The sequence below is a fragment of the Pan paniscus genome, chromosome 7 (genome assembly GCF_029289425.2).
Source record: "Pan paniscus chromosome 7, NHGRI_mPanPan1-v2.0_pri, whole genome shotgun sequence".
NCBI classification, from domain to species: domain Eukaryota; kingdom Metazoa; phylum Chordata; class Mammalia; order Primates; family Hominidae; genus Pan; species Pan paniscus.
Window position 1 is genome coordinate 80,354,413 of NC_073256.2, and position 21,180 is coordinate 80,375,592.

At 36.5% G+C, this 21,180-nt stretch overlaps 1 protein-coding gene across 3 annotated transcripts in view; it reads right to left on the minus strand.

Moving 5' to 3' along the window:
• Window positions 1-21,180, minus strand: part of CYP7B1 (cytochrome P450 family 7 subfamily B member 1) — a 207,487-nt gene that overhangs the window by 30,579 nt on the left and 155,728 nt on the right. For all 3 annotated transcript variants that reach the window (XM_003831378.6, XM_055116599.2, XM_034966160.3), the window contains exon 2: window positions 2,889-3,025. In XM_003831378.6, the coding sequence (XP_003831426.1) occupies window positions 2,889-3,025 (137 nt within the window). The remainder of the gene's footprint in view (window positions 1-2,888; window positions 3,026-21,180) is intronic.

Genomic DNA, 21,180 nt, shown 5'->3' on the forward strand with positions numbered 1-21,180 from the left:
GTCAGTCAGGTAAACAATAACATTCTGGCAGAAAGAACAGCAAGATAAAGAAAACCCAGAGTCCCCACCAGGTATGGCATGTGAGGAGGAAATTTCAAACAACATGGTGCATTCATGGTGTGTGAAGCACAAGGCGAGCAGCAGCAAGAGACTGAGCTGGAAAGGCTGGTGGAGACCTGATCTTGGGGAGCCTCATGAGGACTACTGTATATAATATAATTCCTCTAAGATGCATGATTTTTTTCCATTTCAATTTTTCTGAAATCAGAATGCATACAATTTTTTTTTTTTTTTTTTAGATGGAGTCTCGTTCTGTCAACAGGCTGGAGTGCAGTGGTACGATCTCGGCTCACTGCAACCTCCGCCTCCCAGGTTCAAGCGATTCTCTGGCCTCAGCCTCCCAAGTAGCTGGGACTACAGGCACATGCCATCATGCCCAGCTAATTTTTGTATTTTTTTTTTTTTTTAGTAGACATGAGGTTTCACCATGCTGGCCAGAATGGTCTCGAACTCCTACCTCGTGATCCACCCGCCTCAGACTGGCCAGCTTCCAGGCAAAGGAGTAAGTTGTGATGAAACTGATACTGTCTGTCCATGGGAGAACTCAATCATGCTGATAATTTCCTCCAGTTGGATCATTTCTCCCAAATACTGCATTAAAATACATTATTTGCATAATAATGCATAAAATGCATTATTTGCACAATAAAGCATTGAAATTAAGTCACTGTAGTTTCCAAACGTTGCCTCTGACCCTCAGCAAAGTAGTTACAGGCAGAAAAAAATTACTGGCTCTCTAAGAATAGAACATAAACTTCCAAGGCTGGTTGAAGGAAGATGTAAGGGTTGAGCTAAGAAAAAGGCATGCATGTAGATGATTTAGATAAAGAACCAGAAGGGGGAGTATAGAGAGTAAAGGACTAGCAGAGTATTTCAGGAAGGAACAAGAGATCAGCATTGTCAAACCAGGTAGAGAGGTCTAGGTAGGTGGACCAGGGAATCACTTCAGCAAGGCTGAAGTCTGGTTATAGTTAGGAGGGCTCTAGGAGATATGCAACTAGAGATAGCAAATATATGCAACTCTCTTGAAAGAGCTGAATGCAAAAGAAAAGAAGAAAAGTGGAAAGTAACTAGAGGGGAACCTTAAGCATGGTTATAAGTGATGGTAAGAGCCCAAGAAAGACAAAAATGAAGATGCATGTGTGAGAGGAATGAATCTAGATGTACCAGTCCAGAGGCGGCAAGAAGAAAGGGTCATGGGGACAGGGAGATGGAGTGTCTTGAACATTCTTTGAAATTGGAGAAAACATGGTAAATCATTGAGAAACGTAGGTACATTTGGTAGATACATGGGGATCTAAGGGAGATTATACTGGATCTTCAGTTACCTTGTGAAGGAAGGAGAGTGAACTGTGTTACCAGAGCCCCAGTGAGAGTGGGGAGTGAGACTCAGCCTCTTCTTTTCCTGCCACTGGCAACACTCAACAAGCAAAGGAGTGTGGGTAATCTAGTGTGTAGAGATCAGCTTACAGAGCACAGACAGGACATGCAAAAGCAAAGAGAGGGAATAGCTAGCCCAGGCCATAAACTGATGTTGAAGATTGTATACAAAGATAGCTATGATGTATTCCTTCCATCTCTCTACATGTGCCCCCATGCAACGTGACTCTGCTACTCCTTCCAGGAAGAGGTGGAGTCTCTTTCCCTGCCCTTGATTCTGGACTGCACTGTGACTTGGTCTAACTAATAGGATGTGGTGGAAGTAAGGTTTTGCAATATCTGAGCCTAGGCCTCAAGAGACCTTGAAGCTTTTTCTCTCACTCCCTTGAGACACTAACTGCCATGTAAGAAACTTTTCTTGAGGATGAAAGACCGTGTGGACAAGGCAGCCCACCCAGGTATGTGATGAGACCATCTGGGATCATCCAGTTCCCATCCAGAGTCCAGAAAAGCCACACAAGTGACTCAGGCCAGACCAGTTGTTATTTTAAACCATTAAACTTTTTGGGGATTTGTTACTCAGCAATCAATAGCTGATACAGCTACATAGTTTGGGTCTTAAAAAAGGTTGTGAACTAGGAACAGTCTAGCTTCTCCTCCCAGTCCTAGAATGTTTGGGGTGTGTAGCAATTCTGCTGTTTTTTTCTTCATTTTTCTTGGTGTTTTGGTACTTTATTAAAGTCTGAAGTGCAATGAAAGTTTTAAAATGAAAAATACATTCTTGACCAGTGGTTGCTGGAGACTCAGAGGCAGGGGAAGAAGAATGAATAGGTGGAGCACAGGAAATTTTTAGAAGAGTACAGCTACTCCATATGATACTGTGATGGTGGATACATGTCATTATACATTTGTGAAAACCCAACGAACTACACAATACAAAGAGTACACTGTAATATAAATCATGGATTTTTAATGATTGATCAATATTGGTTCATCAGTTGTAACAAATATACTACATAGATACAATCAGGGAAACTGTGATTGGGGGGAGGGGGTATATGGGAACTCTCTGAACTACTAAATTTTCTGTAAACCTAAAACTGCTCTACAAATAAAGAGCATTAATTTAAAAAATACATTCTAGCTTTTGTATAGTTATATATATATTTTTTTTTCTACCATTCTTAAAACCAAACTAAACCAAACCAAAATGACAGGTGATGGCTGGAAAGAAGGGTTCCCTAAGTACCATGAAGAGAGTTCTATAATTTGATTTTTAATGTGAGGATCACTGAACTAAAAATAATAGTTTTCTTTCACATTAGCTCTACAAAATAAAATAAAAATATACAAATATTCTACATTTTGCCTAGAGAAAAACAGAAAGACATTAAAGAACAAGTGAAAAATTATGACATATATAAGGTATTAATAGAAGTGCTTCTTACCACCAAGAAGAACAGTGAAAGTGTCACCATGTTGCTTTTGAAGTGTTTTCATGAACCTTAAGGGGTCTTTTCGTAAGTTCAGGACCACTCCAAGATAAGGAAGCCAACCTTTTATCAATGGAGGCTCACCGGGTCTCCTATAAGGAAAAAAAAAAAAAAGACAAAACAACAAAAGAAAAATCAAATCATTCTTATTCGAATACAGGTGGTTTATTTACTGAATCTAGAAGTTGACTGCATGGATTGCACTACTTCTTTCTATTCTCTTACTCAGTGATTCTTATATAATCATAGACATGAGTTTACTGAGCTTCTCCAGTATGTATGGATAAATGCATAACTTCTGGTGAGCAACTTTATTTCAACAGTTTTTGGGGATCAGGTAGTTTTTTGTTACATGGATAAGTTTAGTTGTGATTTCTGAGATTTTGGTTTACCCATCACCCGAGCAATGTAACTGTACCCAATATGTAGTCTTTTATCCCTCATCCCATCCCACCCTTCCCCCTGGGTACCCCCACTGAGTCCCCAAAGTCTATTATATCATTCTTTTTTTGAGACGGAGTCTCGCTCTGTCACCCAGGCTGGAGTGTACTGGTGCGATCTCGGCTCACTGCAAGCTGAGCCTCCCGGGTTCACGCCATTCTCCCGCCTCAGCCTCCCAAGGCTGTAGCTGGGACTACAGGCGCCCCCCACCACACCCGGCTAATTTTTTGTATTTTTAGTAGAGAGGGGGTTTCACCGTGTTAGCCAGGATGGCCTTGATCTCCTGACCTCTTGATCTGCCCAACTCGGCCTCCCGAAGTGCTGGCATTACAGGCGTGAGCCACCGCGCCCAGCCTATTATATCATTCGTACGCCTTTGCATCCTGGTGAGCAATTTTTTGAAGGAATTGTGTCTTGCAAGGCCTGTATGACTGCCTGATAGTTAAGTTACAATCTGTTGTATTTATTTCCTATTCTGTTTCCCGTCATCATAGGTAGGTACCTGTGACTAAGGAGATCTCCGGGAAACTAAATCAACTGTTTGATATAATTTACTCTATGAAATTGTTAGTTATAATATCGATAAAAAACAAATGATCAGCTGCCTGATTTTATTGGTCTTACACAAGTCATGTTATAAATGCTGCTTGATCAGTTTCATCAATGAGACCTAAACTTAGTTTTGACTAATATTTATGTTATCTGCTATGTGCTTGGTGATGTGCAGTGGAACAGGCCAAATCTGAGTTCTAGTCAAACTGCTTGTCAGAAATCACCTAAACAATGTCAATTACTGATTATTTTGTTTTCTATACAGCATAGTGTTTTTATATGTGTAGACTCAGTCAGACTAACTCCACCTCATTTTAAATTCCAACTCATGTATAGGCATTTAGGTCTTTCCACAAATAAAGGCTATGAGGGTTTCTTTCTTTCTTTTTTTTTTAAATCTTAAAAAACCTTCGATTATATTCTTATATAATAAAGGTATAGAGGGATGATGCATTATGGGAGTTGAAGTTTTTTAAACCACTTAAGTCTACTTAACACAGTAAATGGAGATGTATTCTTTAGGATATGCAAGTCATATTCAAGTATTTGTTGTGAAATTTTTCACTGAATTGATTTATCACCGAGTTTAGAACTAGATGGCACCTTGGAGGCTTTCGTGCAATTTCTCATTTTTATAGGTAAGAGTTCTCAAGGCCTAAGAGATCAACAAGTTTCCTTAAAGTCATGAAACTATGTAAGGACAAGCTGTGTACCAGGATGCAAGACTTAGAGTCCCACAGCTGCACTCTGGCCCCTTTAGAAACATTAGTCAGTTAACCTGTGGACCTAGGGAAAAAAAACTACCAAAGCAGCTCACTGCCAGAGCTGACAGACATTGTGTGTGTGAACCTGAGGGCTCTTGCTGTGCCCTGGGTTTTAGAAGTTGGAAAGTTTAGCTGCCAGAGTAAAGCTCTTTGTTATCAGATGTCAATTAGACTGGAAATACATAATCAGAAGAGAAATAATAATCTTAAATTGAGAACTATAAAAATCTCCATATTATGTATTTGAGGTATTATTTTGATTTAGTCTTTTATAAAGTTTTTTATTCAAGCTACCAATGATTGAGACGATTTGTTAAATTTTACTAATAATTTGCATTTTTTAACATACAAAAAATCCTTTAGAATACTATCAGTTAAAAAACAAGTTTTTTCTTTGTTGATTTGTAATCTTAGCAAGACTATACTTCAAAATGTCTTCCTAGTTATTTATTTGGTGAACTCAATCTGATTTAAAGTAAAAAAGGTAAAAAGAAACAAAAACAGAAAACAAAGCCATTTTATCCTAGAAAGGATTAAAACAGATATTCAAAAGAACTCTGATTCTGAAGCCCATCTGTGAAGACGACTTGTGCTACATGCAGTGCAACTCATTTTGATTAATCAAAAGATATTACTAGCTCAGATTTAATCAAAGATCAAGATTATGATCATACCCAGCATGGACTTTTATGTAGCTAGATTAACCATATCAGAGGCTTTTATTTTCCCACAATCCAACATGGTAGAATTTCACTTTGAAAATAAAACTCAGATCTTTCAGGGGAAAGAATGTCAAAATAAATCCAAGTTATGATAGAAATAAAGGAAAGATTTTGCTTTCTCTTTTTAGAAGACAATTTATCTTAATGCTAATTTACAAAATGTATACTGTTGTTTAAATGCACATACTTAGAAATAGGAAAACAAGAAACACTGCATAGAGATGGGAATCTTACTCATTATACTTTCTCCCATTATTTTCTTGAATGCAGGCTTTAGCAATGGAGACTTGCTTTTATGAGAAATATAAGAAAACCAAAAAAACCATTAATACAGTTAATTCCATATCCAAAGATTGAACAAGAGGAGACCACGCATGTAACTGTAGAGTAGGATCCCCAAGTTACAAACTGCCACAGCTCACATGCTATCAATGACCCTTTCAAATTTGCAAGTGATCTAGTTCACCAAATTTCTTTTCAAAATATTAACTCTCTTCCTTGGTCTACTTATACTCTGTTTGGTTTAATGTTGCTTGAATGTTGCATTGTGACAAAGATTTAGAAAGGCTTTTTGTCATATTCTAATTTAAAGCAACTAATTGCATCCTCTATGCTCTGTCATTTGGTCAAAAGCTGTATTCTTCATGGGGTTTCCGCCGGGGGAAAGGATAGGGCTCAGAAATCCAGGGGATATTAACTTAACATTCAGAGTTAGGGAAGCACATTAGGAAGCTATTTTATTGTTACAAAGATGAGAGGGTCATCATTTCTTACAGCTGTGTTTATTTTGGCAGCAGTAAGCTTAAGACTATTAAACACCATGTCACAACTGTGCATATTTTCAGGAAAAAATATAGTGCTTGTTCAACTTATGACCCATTGAAGATAGATAACAGAAATCTGTCTTCATCAGTATATTTGTAGAAATTATTTAGGGAGGAAAGACATCACCATAATGATCAAGAAAGGCCCGATGACACACAGCACAGTGCAAATACTGCTATTTGTCTCTCTCATGCTCTGTGACTTTGAAAATGAAATACACACTGCCCATGGCTGAGTAGGGATATAGGATGCTTGTTGGGGTTGATCAAGTTTCAAAAATTAAATGAAATAGGTCCAAAAGCAATGATGGGGAGTTAACAAATACTATGTTCCCTACTCCCTCATAATCTCAAACAATATACATTTCCTCAAATCTTCTCATTACCGTTTAAAAAACTATAACAACACATCTAAGACATCACACAAATTTGAGCTTATACAGGCTCTTGATAACTAAACCCAAGTTCTATGCAAGTACCATTGCATCAGTGCTTACAGTTTCTTTCATACAAGTTGTAGGGCGCATCTTAAAGTGTGTGCAAAATGTCATCTACAGTCCAAAGTTATCTGGAAACAAATTTTGGAGACGGGGAGTGGTGGTTCATGCTTGTAATCCCAGCACTTTGGGAGGCTGAGGAGGGCAGGTCACTTGAGGCTAGGAGTTGGAGACCAGCCTGATCAACACAGTCAAACCCTTTCTCTACTAAAACTGCAAAAAATTTAGCTGGGCAGGGTAAAGCTTGCCTGTAATCCCAGCTACTCAAGAGGCTGAGGTACAAGAATCACTTAAACCCAGGAGGCAGAGGTTGCAGTGAGCCAAGATCGCACCACTGCATTCTAGTCTAGGCAACAGAGCAAGACTCTGTCTCAAATAAAATAAAATAAAATAAAATAAAATAAAATAAAATAAAATAAAATAAAATAAAATATAAAATAAAACAAAATGAAATAAATAAAATGAAATACTGGAGAAGAATCTAAATACATAAAATGGATGTAAAGTGTAAAGAGGTTTAAGACATTTCTCTTTAGTTAAGAAGAGGTACTCTGAAATTTAAAAGAGTAGACCAACACAGAATATTTAATTTCCCATAATATTTGAAGTTCATCTTCATGCTATACCTGTAGTTAAATAAACATGTTAAAAACTTGACTAGTGACCTATTGCACATTTTTTCCCCTCAACATTTAAAGCCCATCGCTGCCGGGCACAGTGGCTCACGCCTGTAATCCCAGCACTTTCGGAGGCTGAGGTGGGCGGATCATGAGGTCAAGAGTTCGAGACCAGCCTGGCCAACATAGTGAAACCCCGTCTCAACTAAAAATACAAAAAATTAGCCAGGCATGGTGGTGGGCACCTGTAATCCCAGCTACTCAGGAGGCTGAGGCAGGAGAATCGCTTGAACCTGTGAAGCAGAGGTTGCAGTGAGCTGAGACTGTGCCATTGCACTCCAGCCCGGGCGACAGTGTGAGAATCCATCTCAAAAAAAAAAAAAAAAAAAAAAAAAAAGTCCAGCGCTTCTTACAGCAATCTATACTTACCAGAGTAATTTCTTCTTTTCCACTTTTCCTGTAATCATTCTAGGCTAGGCGTTCAGGTTATTGCAATAACCTCCTAAGTAGGTGGTGAGCAACCTTTATACATGCACACTAACTAGAAAAAATAAAATTACGTATTTATTAAAAGTGCTTAAAGATGTAATATATTTGTATTAGGTGACCGAATATATGTAACAGTGCCTTAGTTTTATTTTTTTATTTTCCTGAATTAATGAAGATTTTCTTTTTGTGTATGTGGTTAAAATTTCAGAAACTACACAACTGATATACATTACAGTATCTGATGATAATTCTGAATGTTTGAACGACTTTTTTTTTTTGAGCAAGGCACTTTGGAAGCTGCTGTGTTTTACCGTTCTTTGACTTACTTTGGCAGCAACCTCAATGGAAAATGTAATTTGCTTCATAGTACCTCTTGGAACTGAATTCTTGAAACACTCTTTATCCCCGCACACTTCTTGGGCTCTGATGTTAGCACAAGGAAACTTAGAAATGTTCTAACAACTCTTGATAATCAAGAATTGCATGTTTGTCAGGATATCGGGAAGAGGAGTATCTCAATACAAGGCTGTGGATGGGAGATCCCAAAGGAGGAGGAGATGGAAGATGTGGCTGAGTCTAGGGAGACCAGAAGCCCCAGTGAGAGGCCTGGTGGGGACAAGGAAGCACAAGGCCACAATGTATTGCTCTGCCAGGAAATGAGGTGAGATTTACAACCAGGTGGGCACATTTTAGCAATGAACGCAAAGGTGGAGGGCTATACTCAAAGATATCTGAGGAGGCACCCTGGGGAAGCCAAAGAGGACCAATAGGAACATTTGCACAACAGGACTCATCAGATCAACAGAAAGGAAGTGGGGGGAAAGAGTCTTACATTTTATTAAATAGTTTTACAAAAGAGACTAGGTTTTAAACCAGAAGTGGCCAGACTATTGTCACTGGAAGTCTTCAGTGTTTTCAGTCATCACCAGAAATCAGGGCTCAAGAGAAATTTGAGTTCAGATATGAAGAAATAAAGTTACATTTCTGTACATCTGACTCATGGGGAAATTTTAAATCTGGCCCACTATCTATGTAGATCCTCAGTGTCTTCACCTGTAAAGGAGAATGTTTATACCAACCTTGGTGGTTTATCATTCAGACTGAGATAAGAGTATTTGAAAGTAGCTGACATACACAGCAGGATTAGTTTTTCCCTGCTATTCATATTTTGCAAGCAATTGCATATCTGTGGTTTTGCTTACTCATTCTCTGCCTGAACTGTTTCTTTTGTCAACTCTCTCTGCTTATCTATACCTTTCAAGGAGTTGCCCAGGTCTGAAGGCCCTCTTCATCCTTCAACACATCAGTTAAGTAAAACTGCCAAATGCCCAGATAAACACGAACTCAATAACTTCAGATGAGCAGGCAAAAATATGCTATGCAAAGAGCTTTCTCAGAAAATGAACTATCTTTGTTTAGAAGCAAAGTTTCATTGGATGTTTGATAATTTCAATGTGGTCCACTGGGCATGACCTGGTTTAAGAGATAATGAGATTGTTCTATACAAGAAGTGAACAAGAATGTGGGGGTTGGGACGTTAAGGAGAAAGAGAAAGAAGAAAAGAAGTGGCAGGACAGAGGAATAGTGAGACTGCATCATGGTAAGCTGGGACTCTCTAAGGAGGACAGTGACCTGGGAAAAACTTCAGGCCCAGATAGTCTCATTGGTGAATTCCATCAAACATTAACATTAATCTCTTGTAAAAAATAGAAGCAGAGGGAGCATGTCCTAACTCATTCCATGAGGCCAGCATTACCCTAATTCCAAAACCAGACAAAGACATTATAAGCATTACAAGAAAGGAAAATTGCAGACCAATACCTCTTATAAACATAGGTGCACAAATTCTCAATAAAATAATTATCAATTGAATCCAACAATGTATAATAATTATACACCATGAGCAAGTGGAATTTACGCCAGGTATGCAAGGCTGGTTCAACATTCAAAAATGAATTAATGTAATCCATTGCATCAACAGGCTAAAGAAAAAAAATCATCTGCTCATATCAATAAAGAAAAAAATGTTTGACAAAATCCAGTACCCCTTTATCTTATACTACCTACAAAAATAAACTCAAAATGGAAAAAAGACTTAAATGCAAGACCCAAAACTATAAAACTCCTAGAAGAAAATATGAGGAAAGAGCTCCTTAATGTTGGTCTTGGTAATGATTTCATGGATATGACACCAAAAGCATGGGCAACAGAACCGAAAATAAACAGGCGAGACTAAATCAAATGGAAAAACTTCTGCATAGCAAAAGAAACAACTGACAGAGTCAAAAGAAAACCTACAGAATGGAAGAAAATATTTGTGAACCACATATTTGATAAAAGGTTAATGTTTTGAAAAATAAGGAAGTCCTAAAACTCAACAGTAAAAATCCTAACAACCCAATTAAAAAATGGGCTAAGGACTTAAACAGATATTTCTCTAAAGAAGACATATAAGTAGCCAACAGGTATTGAAAAAATGCTCAATGTCACTAATGATCAGGGAAATGCAAATTAAATTCACAATGAGATAGCACCTCATACCTGTCAGGATGACTATTATCCAAAAAACAAAGACAACAAGTGTTGCTAAGGATGTGGAGAAGTGAGAACCCTTGTACACTATTGGTGGGACTCCAAAATGGTGCAGCTGCTATGAAGAACAGTATGAAGCTTCTTCAAGAAATTAAAAATAGAATTACCATATGATCTAGTAATTATATAATCCACTTCTGGATATTTATCGAAAAGAATGAAATCAGGATCTGGAAGAAATATTAGCATTCTAGTGTTCTTGAAAGGCTATTCACAATAGCTAACATGTGGAACCAACCTAAATGTCCACTGACACATGAATGGATAAGGAAAATTCGGTATAAACATACAATGCAATACTATCCAGCCTTAAAAAAGGAAATTCTGCAATATGAAGCAACACAGATAAATGCGGAGGACATTATCCTAAATGAAATAAGCCAAGTACAGAAAACAAACACTACATGATTCCACTTATGTGAGATATCTACAATAGCCAATTTCATAAAACAAAGAGTGAAATTGTTGTTACTAGGGGCTGGGGGGAGGGAGGAAATGGGGAGTTTCTAATCAGCAGGTATAAAGTTTCAGTTAAGCAAGATGAATTAGCTCTAGAGAGCTGCTGCTGTACAACATTGTATGTATAGTCAACAGTAATGTACTGTACACCTCAAAATTTATTAAGAGTAGATCTCATGTTAAGTGTTCCTACCACAATAAAATAAACAAAAAATCTTAAGGGATCAACCAATGTAAAAAAAAATCCAGCACCCATTCATGATAAAACTCCTAGCACAATAGAAACAGAGGTGAACTTCCTCTACTTCATAAGTAACATCTACAAAAAAATCTACAGCTTACATCATACTTATTGGTGAGAAAGTAGGTGCTTTCCCATTAAGATCAGAAACAAGGCAATAATGTCCCTCTCACCACTGCTATTCAATATCATTCTGGAAGTCCTAGCTAATGCAGTAAGATAGAAAAGGAAATTAAAAAATATACAAATGGAGAAGAAAGAAAGGAAGATGAAAAGAAAAGAACTGCCATCGACAGAAAGGAAGGGGGGCGGGGAGAGAGTCTTAAATTTTATTAAATAGTTTTACAAAAGAGACTAGGTTTTAAACCAGAAGTGACCAGACTATTGTCACTGGAAGTCTTCAGTGTTTTCAGTCATCACCAGAAATCAGGGCTCAAGAGAAATTTGAGTTCAGATATGAAGAAATAAATTTACATTTCTGCACATTTGACTCATGGGGAAATTTTAAATCCGGTACACTATCTATGTAGATTCTCAGTGTCTTCACCTGTAAAGGAGAATGTTGATACCAACCTTGGTGGTTTATCATTCAGACTGAGATAAGAGTATTTGAAAGTAGCTGATATACACAGCAGGATTAGTTTTTCCCTGCTATTCATATTTTGTAAGCAATTGCACATCTGTGGTTTTGCTTACTCATTCTTTGTCTACATAGAAAATCTCAAAGAATCAATAACAACAAAATTTTAGACCTAATGAAGTACTACAGTAAAGTTGCAAGGTACAAGATTAATATACAAAAGTCAATTGCTTTGTTATACAACTGCAATGAACAATTGGTATTTGAAATTAGAAACACAATACTACTTACATTAATCAAAACAAAATATACAAAGTTAACTTAGTGAAAAAATTTATTCTTAGGTATAAATCCAACAAAATATGTATAAAATCTATATAAAGAAAACTATACAACTCTGATTAAAAATCAAAGAAGATCTAAAATAGAGAGATATTCTATGCACATGGATAGGAAGAGTCAATATTGTCAAGTCAGTTCTCAACTTGATTTACAGATTCAATGCAATCCCAATCAAAATTCTAGTAAGATGTTTTATGGATATCAACAAACTGATTCTGAAGTTTATATGGAAAGGCAAAAGACAATATTGAAGGAGAAGAACAAAGTGGAAAGACTTATACTACCTGATGTTAAGACTTAATATAAAACCATAAGAAACAAGAGAGTGTGGTATTGATGAAAGAATAGACAAACATATTAATGGAACAGAACAGAGAGCCTAGAAATTGACCCACACAAATATAGACAACTGATTTTTACAAAGTAGTTGCAAAATGCAAAGAGAAAAGTCTGGTATATGTTACTTTAAGATGTTAGTAGTCATTAATCTCAGGTGGTGAGATTACAAAGGTTTGATCTTTGATATCTTTTGATTTGCACATGACATAAACATACTGCTTTTGAAGAGTAGTTGTCATTTATTTTGTAGAATGTCCCTCCATTTGGGTTGGGTTGTCTGATATTTTTCATGGCTAGATTGAGGTATTAATAATAACATTTTGAGAAAGAATTCTACAGAAGTGATATGTCCTTTTAGGTGCATATTTTTAAATAATAAAGAAATGCTATTTTGGGGTTGGGTGTGGTGGCTCACACCTGCAATCCCAGCACCTTGGGAAGGCAAGGTGGGCAGATCACCTGAGGTCAGGAATTCGAGGCCAGCCTGGCCAACATGGTGAAACCCCGTTTCTATGAAAAATACATAAAAAAAAAATTCACCGGGCACGGTGGCACACACCTGTATTCCCAGCTACTCAGGAGACTGAGGCAGGAGAATCGCTTGAACCTGGGAGATGGAGGTTCCAGTGAACCGAGATTGCGCCACTGCACTCCAGCCTGAGCAATGGAGCAAGACTCCATCTCAAAAAAGAAAAAAAAAAAAAGAAAGAAATGCTATGTTGGTGTTAAAAATGAAATCCATGTACAGAAGGCACTGCCTTCTAAAAAGTAGTTGATGACAAAAAGTACAGTCTACAAATGAATCAAAGGTTGATTTTTTAAAAAAAGCTCAACATTCCTAAGTCAATTAAGTGGAGAATCAGCCTGAAATTCACCATGAGGACAAGCAGAACCCACCTAAACTGTACTCCAAAAATGAAGAGTAGACACTGAGTTTAGCTGCTCTAACTGTACAAAGTATGGACACACAGTGCAACCTAAGGATACCCCATTACTTTCACCAATGTCCAGGTGACATGCAAATGAGGCAGGCAGAATCAGTTCCTTTGACAACCTCAGCAGGGAGAAAGGCTTTTCACAGTTGCAGTGCAGCTGTTGGACTTGACAACTGAAGGTCCTGATGGTCTCTTCAAGGTTCTACTCGAAGCAAGAAACATGTGACACACAGCACACAGTGTCTACTTCCTTGCCAAACTCAAGAGCATCTCACGGGTACAGTTAGGAATTAGGTCAATTTTCCCCTTGTTGAGTAAAGTTATCTGCTTAATAGTTGTTTACTGCAAGAATCAGACTGATGTAATCTCTTCTCAGGATGAATATTAATCCAACTCTGTCCAGAAAAATTATGCAATTCATTACCCCAAGTAATCTCTATTGTCCCCTGTGCTTAACCTTCATTTTTTCCCCAGTCCTATAATCTTGCAAATCTACTGGTGGTATGTGATTGACATCTGGTGTTCACACACCCTCTGCTTCACAGCAAATAAATGAAAAATTCCTGTATAATCGTCACTTCCAGGCTATCAATAATGCAGCTCTCTGTTCTTTGGTAACTTCTGCACCAGTCTAGAAAGGTCTGTTATCTTTAGTCTAGTGACCACTCTAGAATGGTCTGTAAGAATAAAGAAGCCTCTTACTCTGAAATGTTTTGACTCTATCAGGATAGCATTTGACTTAAAACTTGATTTAATTTTCCTGCAAAGATATTCACTGTTCAAGCACTTTTAATCAAAGCTTTACATATAATGGCAATGTAAAAGCAAGTAATGCTGAATAGTCACACATTTCTCCATGGAATTTCTCAGGTGAATTCAGAGCAAAATCAACATGAATATGATGAAATGTATTTTCACCCTCCAGAGCATAACTCTTCAAGCCATATACCAGCTGAATCTTTAGCTGTCAGTTCATCTATGTAATTTTGTGATCCAAATAAAGCTTTGTCTGTAGAATGTGCCTTGTAAACTCGATTCTATTAGCAGAATTATATTAATACTAATGCCTTGATCAAGTGAGTGATTTGTAAGTGCTTCTTTGTATCTATGTAAGATTTCAACCAGAGAAGTCTAGAACTTTGTTGTTGTTGTTGTTTCTAATCTGGGAGGGGTGCTTAGGTTTGCACCATGGAAATAATGTCAAGGTAGAGTTTTAAAACTATCATTTAAAACTTAATTGAGTTTCAAGCAGGCCCCACAAACGATGAATGACCACACCACTCAAGTGCCTTTCTCTATTAACTTAACCCTGGATTAGCAGGGTTCTAGGGTTCTAACCCTCATCCTTTCTCATGTGCATGACTGCAATAGCCTCCTGGCTAATGTCACTACCCAGAATGAGGGTGCTGTAGTCTCACTGTGTGGCTCAGCTCCCAGGCTCTGCCAACTCCTACCTTGGTAACTTTGGTCCATTTAATTATATTTGCCTCTGGTTCCTCATTTGTAAAATGAATACCCTATGGTATTTTCCTTATGTGAGAATTTAATAAATTGATGAATATAAAAAGCTGAACACAATGACTCACACAGTAAGCATCAAAAATGTTAGTTACTATTATTGTTATTATTTATTATATTATCTCTGCACCAATACCTGGGATCATCTAAAATACAAATCTAATCATGGCTCTCTCCTGACCCTTTTTTCCTAAACATTTTCAATAAAGTATTAATTTTAAAGATTTTTTCATTCACTTGACCACTTTCTTTATTTGCCTAATTTAGATTTTATTTTAGGGCTGCCATAGCTGATATGCTGGTCACAGATGAGGCACCAGAATAACCTGCCTGCTCTGAAAGAAACTCTAACATTCTAGGCTTTGTATTCTCTAGGCAAACAAACTCAGGGGAACAGAAGTGGCTCTGAAGTGCACTGGATCTTAGGAGAAAGCCAGTCAAAAATGTTTAAACGGCCTAGACAATCTAAAAGGGGGAAGTCGATTCATAATTGAAGTTATTTCAGCCCCTTAATTAAAATAGAAAACCATGCAACTGAATTTGTAATTTCTGAGATGATCAGTTGTTAATTTACTTTACAGACGGGATTTGATTGGACTCCATGGAAGAGATATCAATTCCATTAACTCATAATTTCTTTCATTTGATTTTGAAATGTTTAATAAAAAATTAGAACCCACAGTTTTGTGGAAACTAAATTATTACAGAGGACTAGCCCAGAAAGCCTTGGCGATGACAATATACAGATCAATGAGAATGATGTATAAATGCATAGTCAAGTTAACAAATGACGTTTTATCAACCCCTGTCAATGGAGAAACAAAGTTCCAAATTCTGCAGATCAACACCAAAATAATCAAGCACAGCTTATCAGAATCATAGAAAAGACATTTCAAGGATACTCTAGTTTACTGAAGTGGGAAGATAATGAAAAGCCTGAGGCCCCATATGCTATACCTGCTTCATAATATGTTAACTCATGCCCATATTTTAATATTGGATAAACTATTAACATAGCAAAAACTAATAATATCTTTACACAGCACATGGTGCTGAGAAGGGCAGTGTTTTGATGTTGTCGTGAGCTACAGGGCTTTACAACTGGGAAAATACCATTCTTTTCCAAAGATCAGTTCCTGACTTTGGTGATTTTAAGTCACTGCATGAACAGTGTATGATTACTTCAGGAAATCCATCATCACCAGTATTAGAACATGGGACATAGAAGGCACAGCATCATATTTATATACAGAAATCATCATAGTTTGCAAATTGTCAAATTCTATTATAGATAACCTCTTACATATTTTAGACATCTTAATTCTTGCAGTGTCCTTTGCTTAGGCTACCCCATCTTGTCTGTACCCTCCCACATGTTTTGTGAAATAAACTTTCAATGTTTACACCATTTTCATTATTTAGATAGTGTTCAATTGCTTTGTTTTTGCACGTGCCTCGTTTCTATGTACTCGTCACTAATTCTTATCAATTTCCTTCAGTGCTCTCTAAATTCTCAATATGGTCAGACATATGGTCCTGTAATTTTCATATAGCTCCTCTCCTATTTTCCATCACTTTTTCTTTTGCTCCACTTACTGACAGATTTTCCTGACTTTATCCCTTTCATAGATTATTTTATTTCTACTTTTAGATTTCTAATTTCCCAAAGTTCTCTTATACTCTCCGATTATACCTTATAAAAACTGCATGTCATTCTTGATTCATAAATGCAATTTCTACTCTTATTTTTCTAAGACTATTAAACATAGTTTCTTGGGATTTTTTTTCATGTTCCTTGAATTGTCTATTTTCTCCAAGTCTCTTTGTTTCAGTTTTTAAAGTTATGCTTTCTCTTTTTCATGATGGCGACTTTCCTCACTAGCTCCAGATCCTTAGCATCCATTCATATTTGCAATAAGGCTCTGTGTGTGTTTGCAGGGCTGGTGGACTTTCTTGCATGGTGGCTGGAAGGGAATCTTGTTTTGATGAGCTACCTCTCTTTTCTAGTTAAATGAATGAGATTTTGTTTATGTTAATTTTGCTTTGAGAACTTTGAAATAGAGCATGGTATACAAATATACAGTAGTATATTTCCTACAAAGAGTCAACATTAACCAATTTTGAATTTTTCTTTATAGTTTTTTGGAGACTGTTGCTGAAGTCATTTGGAGTAACATTTGTAGGTAGAATATTTTTGAGTTTATTTCCATTTGTGGAGATAAGAATAGACAGAAGATATCAGGCAAGGTTGGCATTAGAAGTCAGGAATGAAGGAAAGATGATGTCCTCTATAGTTATACAAGTTGTTAGTTACAATTCCAGGGTGGAGTAAGGGATTTTATTATTTCACTGTGTTGTTCCCAAAACTACTCCAACACTTCTGTAAGTGATACCAATTTGTTTCAGGGGCTGGGAGGATTAGGAATAACTGGCAGAGAGAACCTAGGGCAAAGAAATATGCTACTTTTGTGTATGTGTGTGTGTGTGTGTGTGTGTGTGCCTGTGTGTGTGCATGAACATGTATATGTATTTTAAATTGGGACCTAGAAAAAGTGATGCCAAGGTCAGTAACTCATTAATTCCTTCCACAAACCACCCTTTAGAAGGCAGATGTCTTAACTCACAGTAGAATAGGAAGCATTAAAAACAAGGGTTCTAGTGTCTCTCTCTCCTTCTGGTTCCTCAGATACTTCCTCTTCTCTCCTCAGAAATAGCTGGATTTTCACAGACTTTTATACATCTATAGAAGGTGTTTTTTTTCCTTCTCTATAAATAGGACACAAACTAAGAAAACAGAAGCTACTGTTAGATTTGTAAAAAAAAAAAAATTTACCATTTTGATAGCTTACAGATAAGTCCTCAAAATACTCTTAATTATTGTCAATGAACATTTAAAAATTATTCTGTTTCTTGTCCAAAATTAAAAATTCCACTCAGTTATTGCAACAGGATTTTATTTCAAAGCATTGGTATGAAAGAATTAAGTAGTGTATATATATTGAAATATATAGATGCTGATGGCAGGGAAAGTCCCCTAAAACTTAGGGGTGAACATATAGAGAAGCCTTATAACTATAAGGAGACAAACAATCTGATTTAAAAAATGGGCAAGAGGTTTGAATAAACATTTCACCAAGAAGATAGACATAGGCATATGAAAAGATGTTCAACATCACAAGTCTTTAGATATATGCAAATTATAAACTAAAATGAGATACTACTATACACCCACCACAGTGGCTAAAATAAAAAAAAGAATGACTATATCAGGTGTTAGCAAGGATGAGGAGAAACTGGAACTCTCATACAGGGCTGGTGGGAATATAAAATAGTACAGTTACCTGGAAAAGAATAGCAGTTTCTTATAATCTTTAACATACATAAAATATGTGACCTAACAATTCCACTTCTAATTATCTCTACCCAAGAGAAACAAAAACACATGTCCATACAAAGACTTATATGTGAATGTTCATAGGAGTATTAATCATAATAGTCAAAATTTAGAAATAATTCATATGTCTATTGATTAGTGAATGGGTAAACAAAATGTGGTGTATCTATATAATGGAATAATATTTAGTTTATAGAATAAAAGAAATGAACTGGAAAAGAAAAGAAATGGAATAAAAGAAAAAGAACAAATCACTGATCCATGCAACAACATTGATTAAACCCCCAAAAGCATTATGCTAAGACAAAGAAACCAGACACCTGATTCCATTTATATGAAATTTCTTGAAAAGATAAAAATAGAGGCAAAAGGCAGATCAGCATTCCCTTGGGGTTGAGGGTAGGAGCAGGGATTAAATGGCAACAAGCTTAAGGAAATTTTGGGGGCTGATGGAAGTGTTCTAAACCGGATTGTGGTGATGACTGCAAAACTATCGGTTAACTAAAATTTACCTAATTGTACACTTAAAATGGATACATTTCATGGTATATAAATTACATCTCAACAAACCTCATGAAAAAATGAGACTTTCTAAGATTAATTTCAAATTTCAGTTATCAGACAAATTTCTGAATGAAATATATCACTGCAAATAGTATATTTAAATTTCTATCATTAGGTAAAGAAAGCAAGGGCCTATCTACAGAACTTAAATGTTAGGTTTAAGCTTAGATATTGTTGGCAATTTTTGTACCATATCTATATATAAAGAAACATTTTTATCTTTGTATTTTCCAAGCAGAACTCTCTCCTTTAATGATTTTGCTGAACAACCCATATGACTTCTGCAAAATTCCATAAATAGAACAGGGTCCTGAAACTAGAAGAGATTTGGAAGATTCACCTAGCTCACTGTGTGCTTTACAAATAAGGAAACAGAATCAGAGATGTAAAATAACTTGCCCAAAGTCATACAGCATCAAATAAGCAAAAAATATCAGGGACCAGGTCTCCTAACTCACAATCCAATGATTGTGACACACACTACCCAAAGAAAATTAGGTAAATGTCATGGTTACGGGAATTCTGACTTTCTGAAATCAGGTTTTTCTCTTTTCTGATGTTTTGCACTTGTGATGAGCCCAGAGGTAATAATCCTATAAAGTAAACAAGCATAAGATGTTATCTCCCATAGGGCAACTTCTATTTGTGGCTAAATGAGCCAAGATGAAGAAACACTTCAAATAAAAGACTCAGCTGGAATAACATAGCAAAGAGGCTGCTTAGCTTGAAAGGGAGTTTGGCACTTAGCCATTGTGATTCATAAACTATAGTGCAATAAACTTGTATGAACAAAAATCTAATTTCCATATTCAACGCTGGTTACCTGAATGAGCCATATGAGAGCTAATTTTTGGAAACAACATTAATTCTCTGGAAACAAAATGAGCCACTTGATACCAGACAGAGTGTGGTAGCTAAAGGGTTTTCAAATCTTACATCCTATTCATACCTTTTCTCCACCTCCAGATTCCAAGGAATATCTCTAGAATTGACTTACATCAAATCCTAGTCCAGTTTAATGCCTGTTTTTCTTTTAAAAGAATCAGTCTGGTTGATAAAAGTAAAATACAAAAAGTAAGCCATCTAAAGCAAAAGAAAAGAAAGATGAGGACATGTGATTGAGTCTCAGAAGGTTTTAAAGTATTCAATATCACCAAGAAAGTTTCCTTATTTGTATCAAAGAGACAAGGGTACCAAAAGTTATTTGAGACTAGAACCAGCAATATTTACTTGAAAAGGTTCAGGCAAACTAATTCTTTCCAAAATCTCAATAAAGTCCTGAAAACAAGGAATATGATAACTTGATAGTTCTTAAACATAAATTTTTAAGGAAACATCTGATACACTGTGGTAGATTGTAGTGGTGTTCACAGTAGCCACTGTTTCTCCGGGTAAAAGCATTATTAATTGATGTCCCATGGGTACCAAGCTTAGTCACATGACTCTTTGGCTGATGAACTGTTAGGAGCAACATATGCCACTTCCCATCAGAAGCTGTATGAGCCATCACATGGTTCCACTATGTTCTCTTCCTACTGCCACAAGTAAAAGAAACATCACACATAGAATATTCTCCTTAAATCTGGAAACTGGAAGGAAGACAATGGCTCATGGTAAACATATAGACTGAGCAAAATTTTCTTTGAGTTGTAGGCCACTGAGTTATTTGTTACTGCAGTGTAACCTAGCCAAAAATGACTCATAAGAGCTAAACAAAAAGAGTTTTGTTTCAGGTAATGAACTACATGGTTCTTTGCATACCTCACACTGATTGCAAAATATGTGTTAATATATGTACTCATTATCCTAGATCAATGTTTTGCCAATACTTTTGATCTAGCATGTACATTATGATGTAATACACATATGCATGTATAGATATATAAATATGTAGACATAACTAAAAGTCACAAAATGATACCTCACTATGTGTATTGTACTCTATTTCCTCTTCTATTTTAATTTTTTTTTTTTTTGGAACCCACTAAATTGATTCGAAGTCCTAGTAATGTGTCACAATCTATTGTCCCACTTTCTACCCAGGGTCCACCTCGTTGGACTATTCCCTAAGTGTGTCTTCCTGTTTTATTTTTTCTCCCAAATTTTAATGTAACAGTACTTGACCCCGAATTTACTGTAGGATCCCCAGGGAAGATTTTTTAAATTTTGCTCCCAAACCTTCACAGATGGTGATTTATTTGGTATGGGCTGGAAACCATTATTTTAACATTTTAGGATTCGTCACAGGTTCCTCACTAGAGGAAGACAAGAGAACAAACCATTGTTGAACAATGTAATTAAGGTTTGGTGATGATGCATCTGCAATGAACTGTCCCTGTGTGAATCAACAGGATTTTAACCTTTTGTTGAATATCCA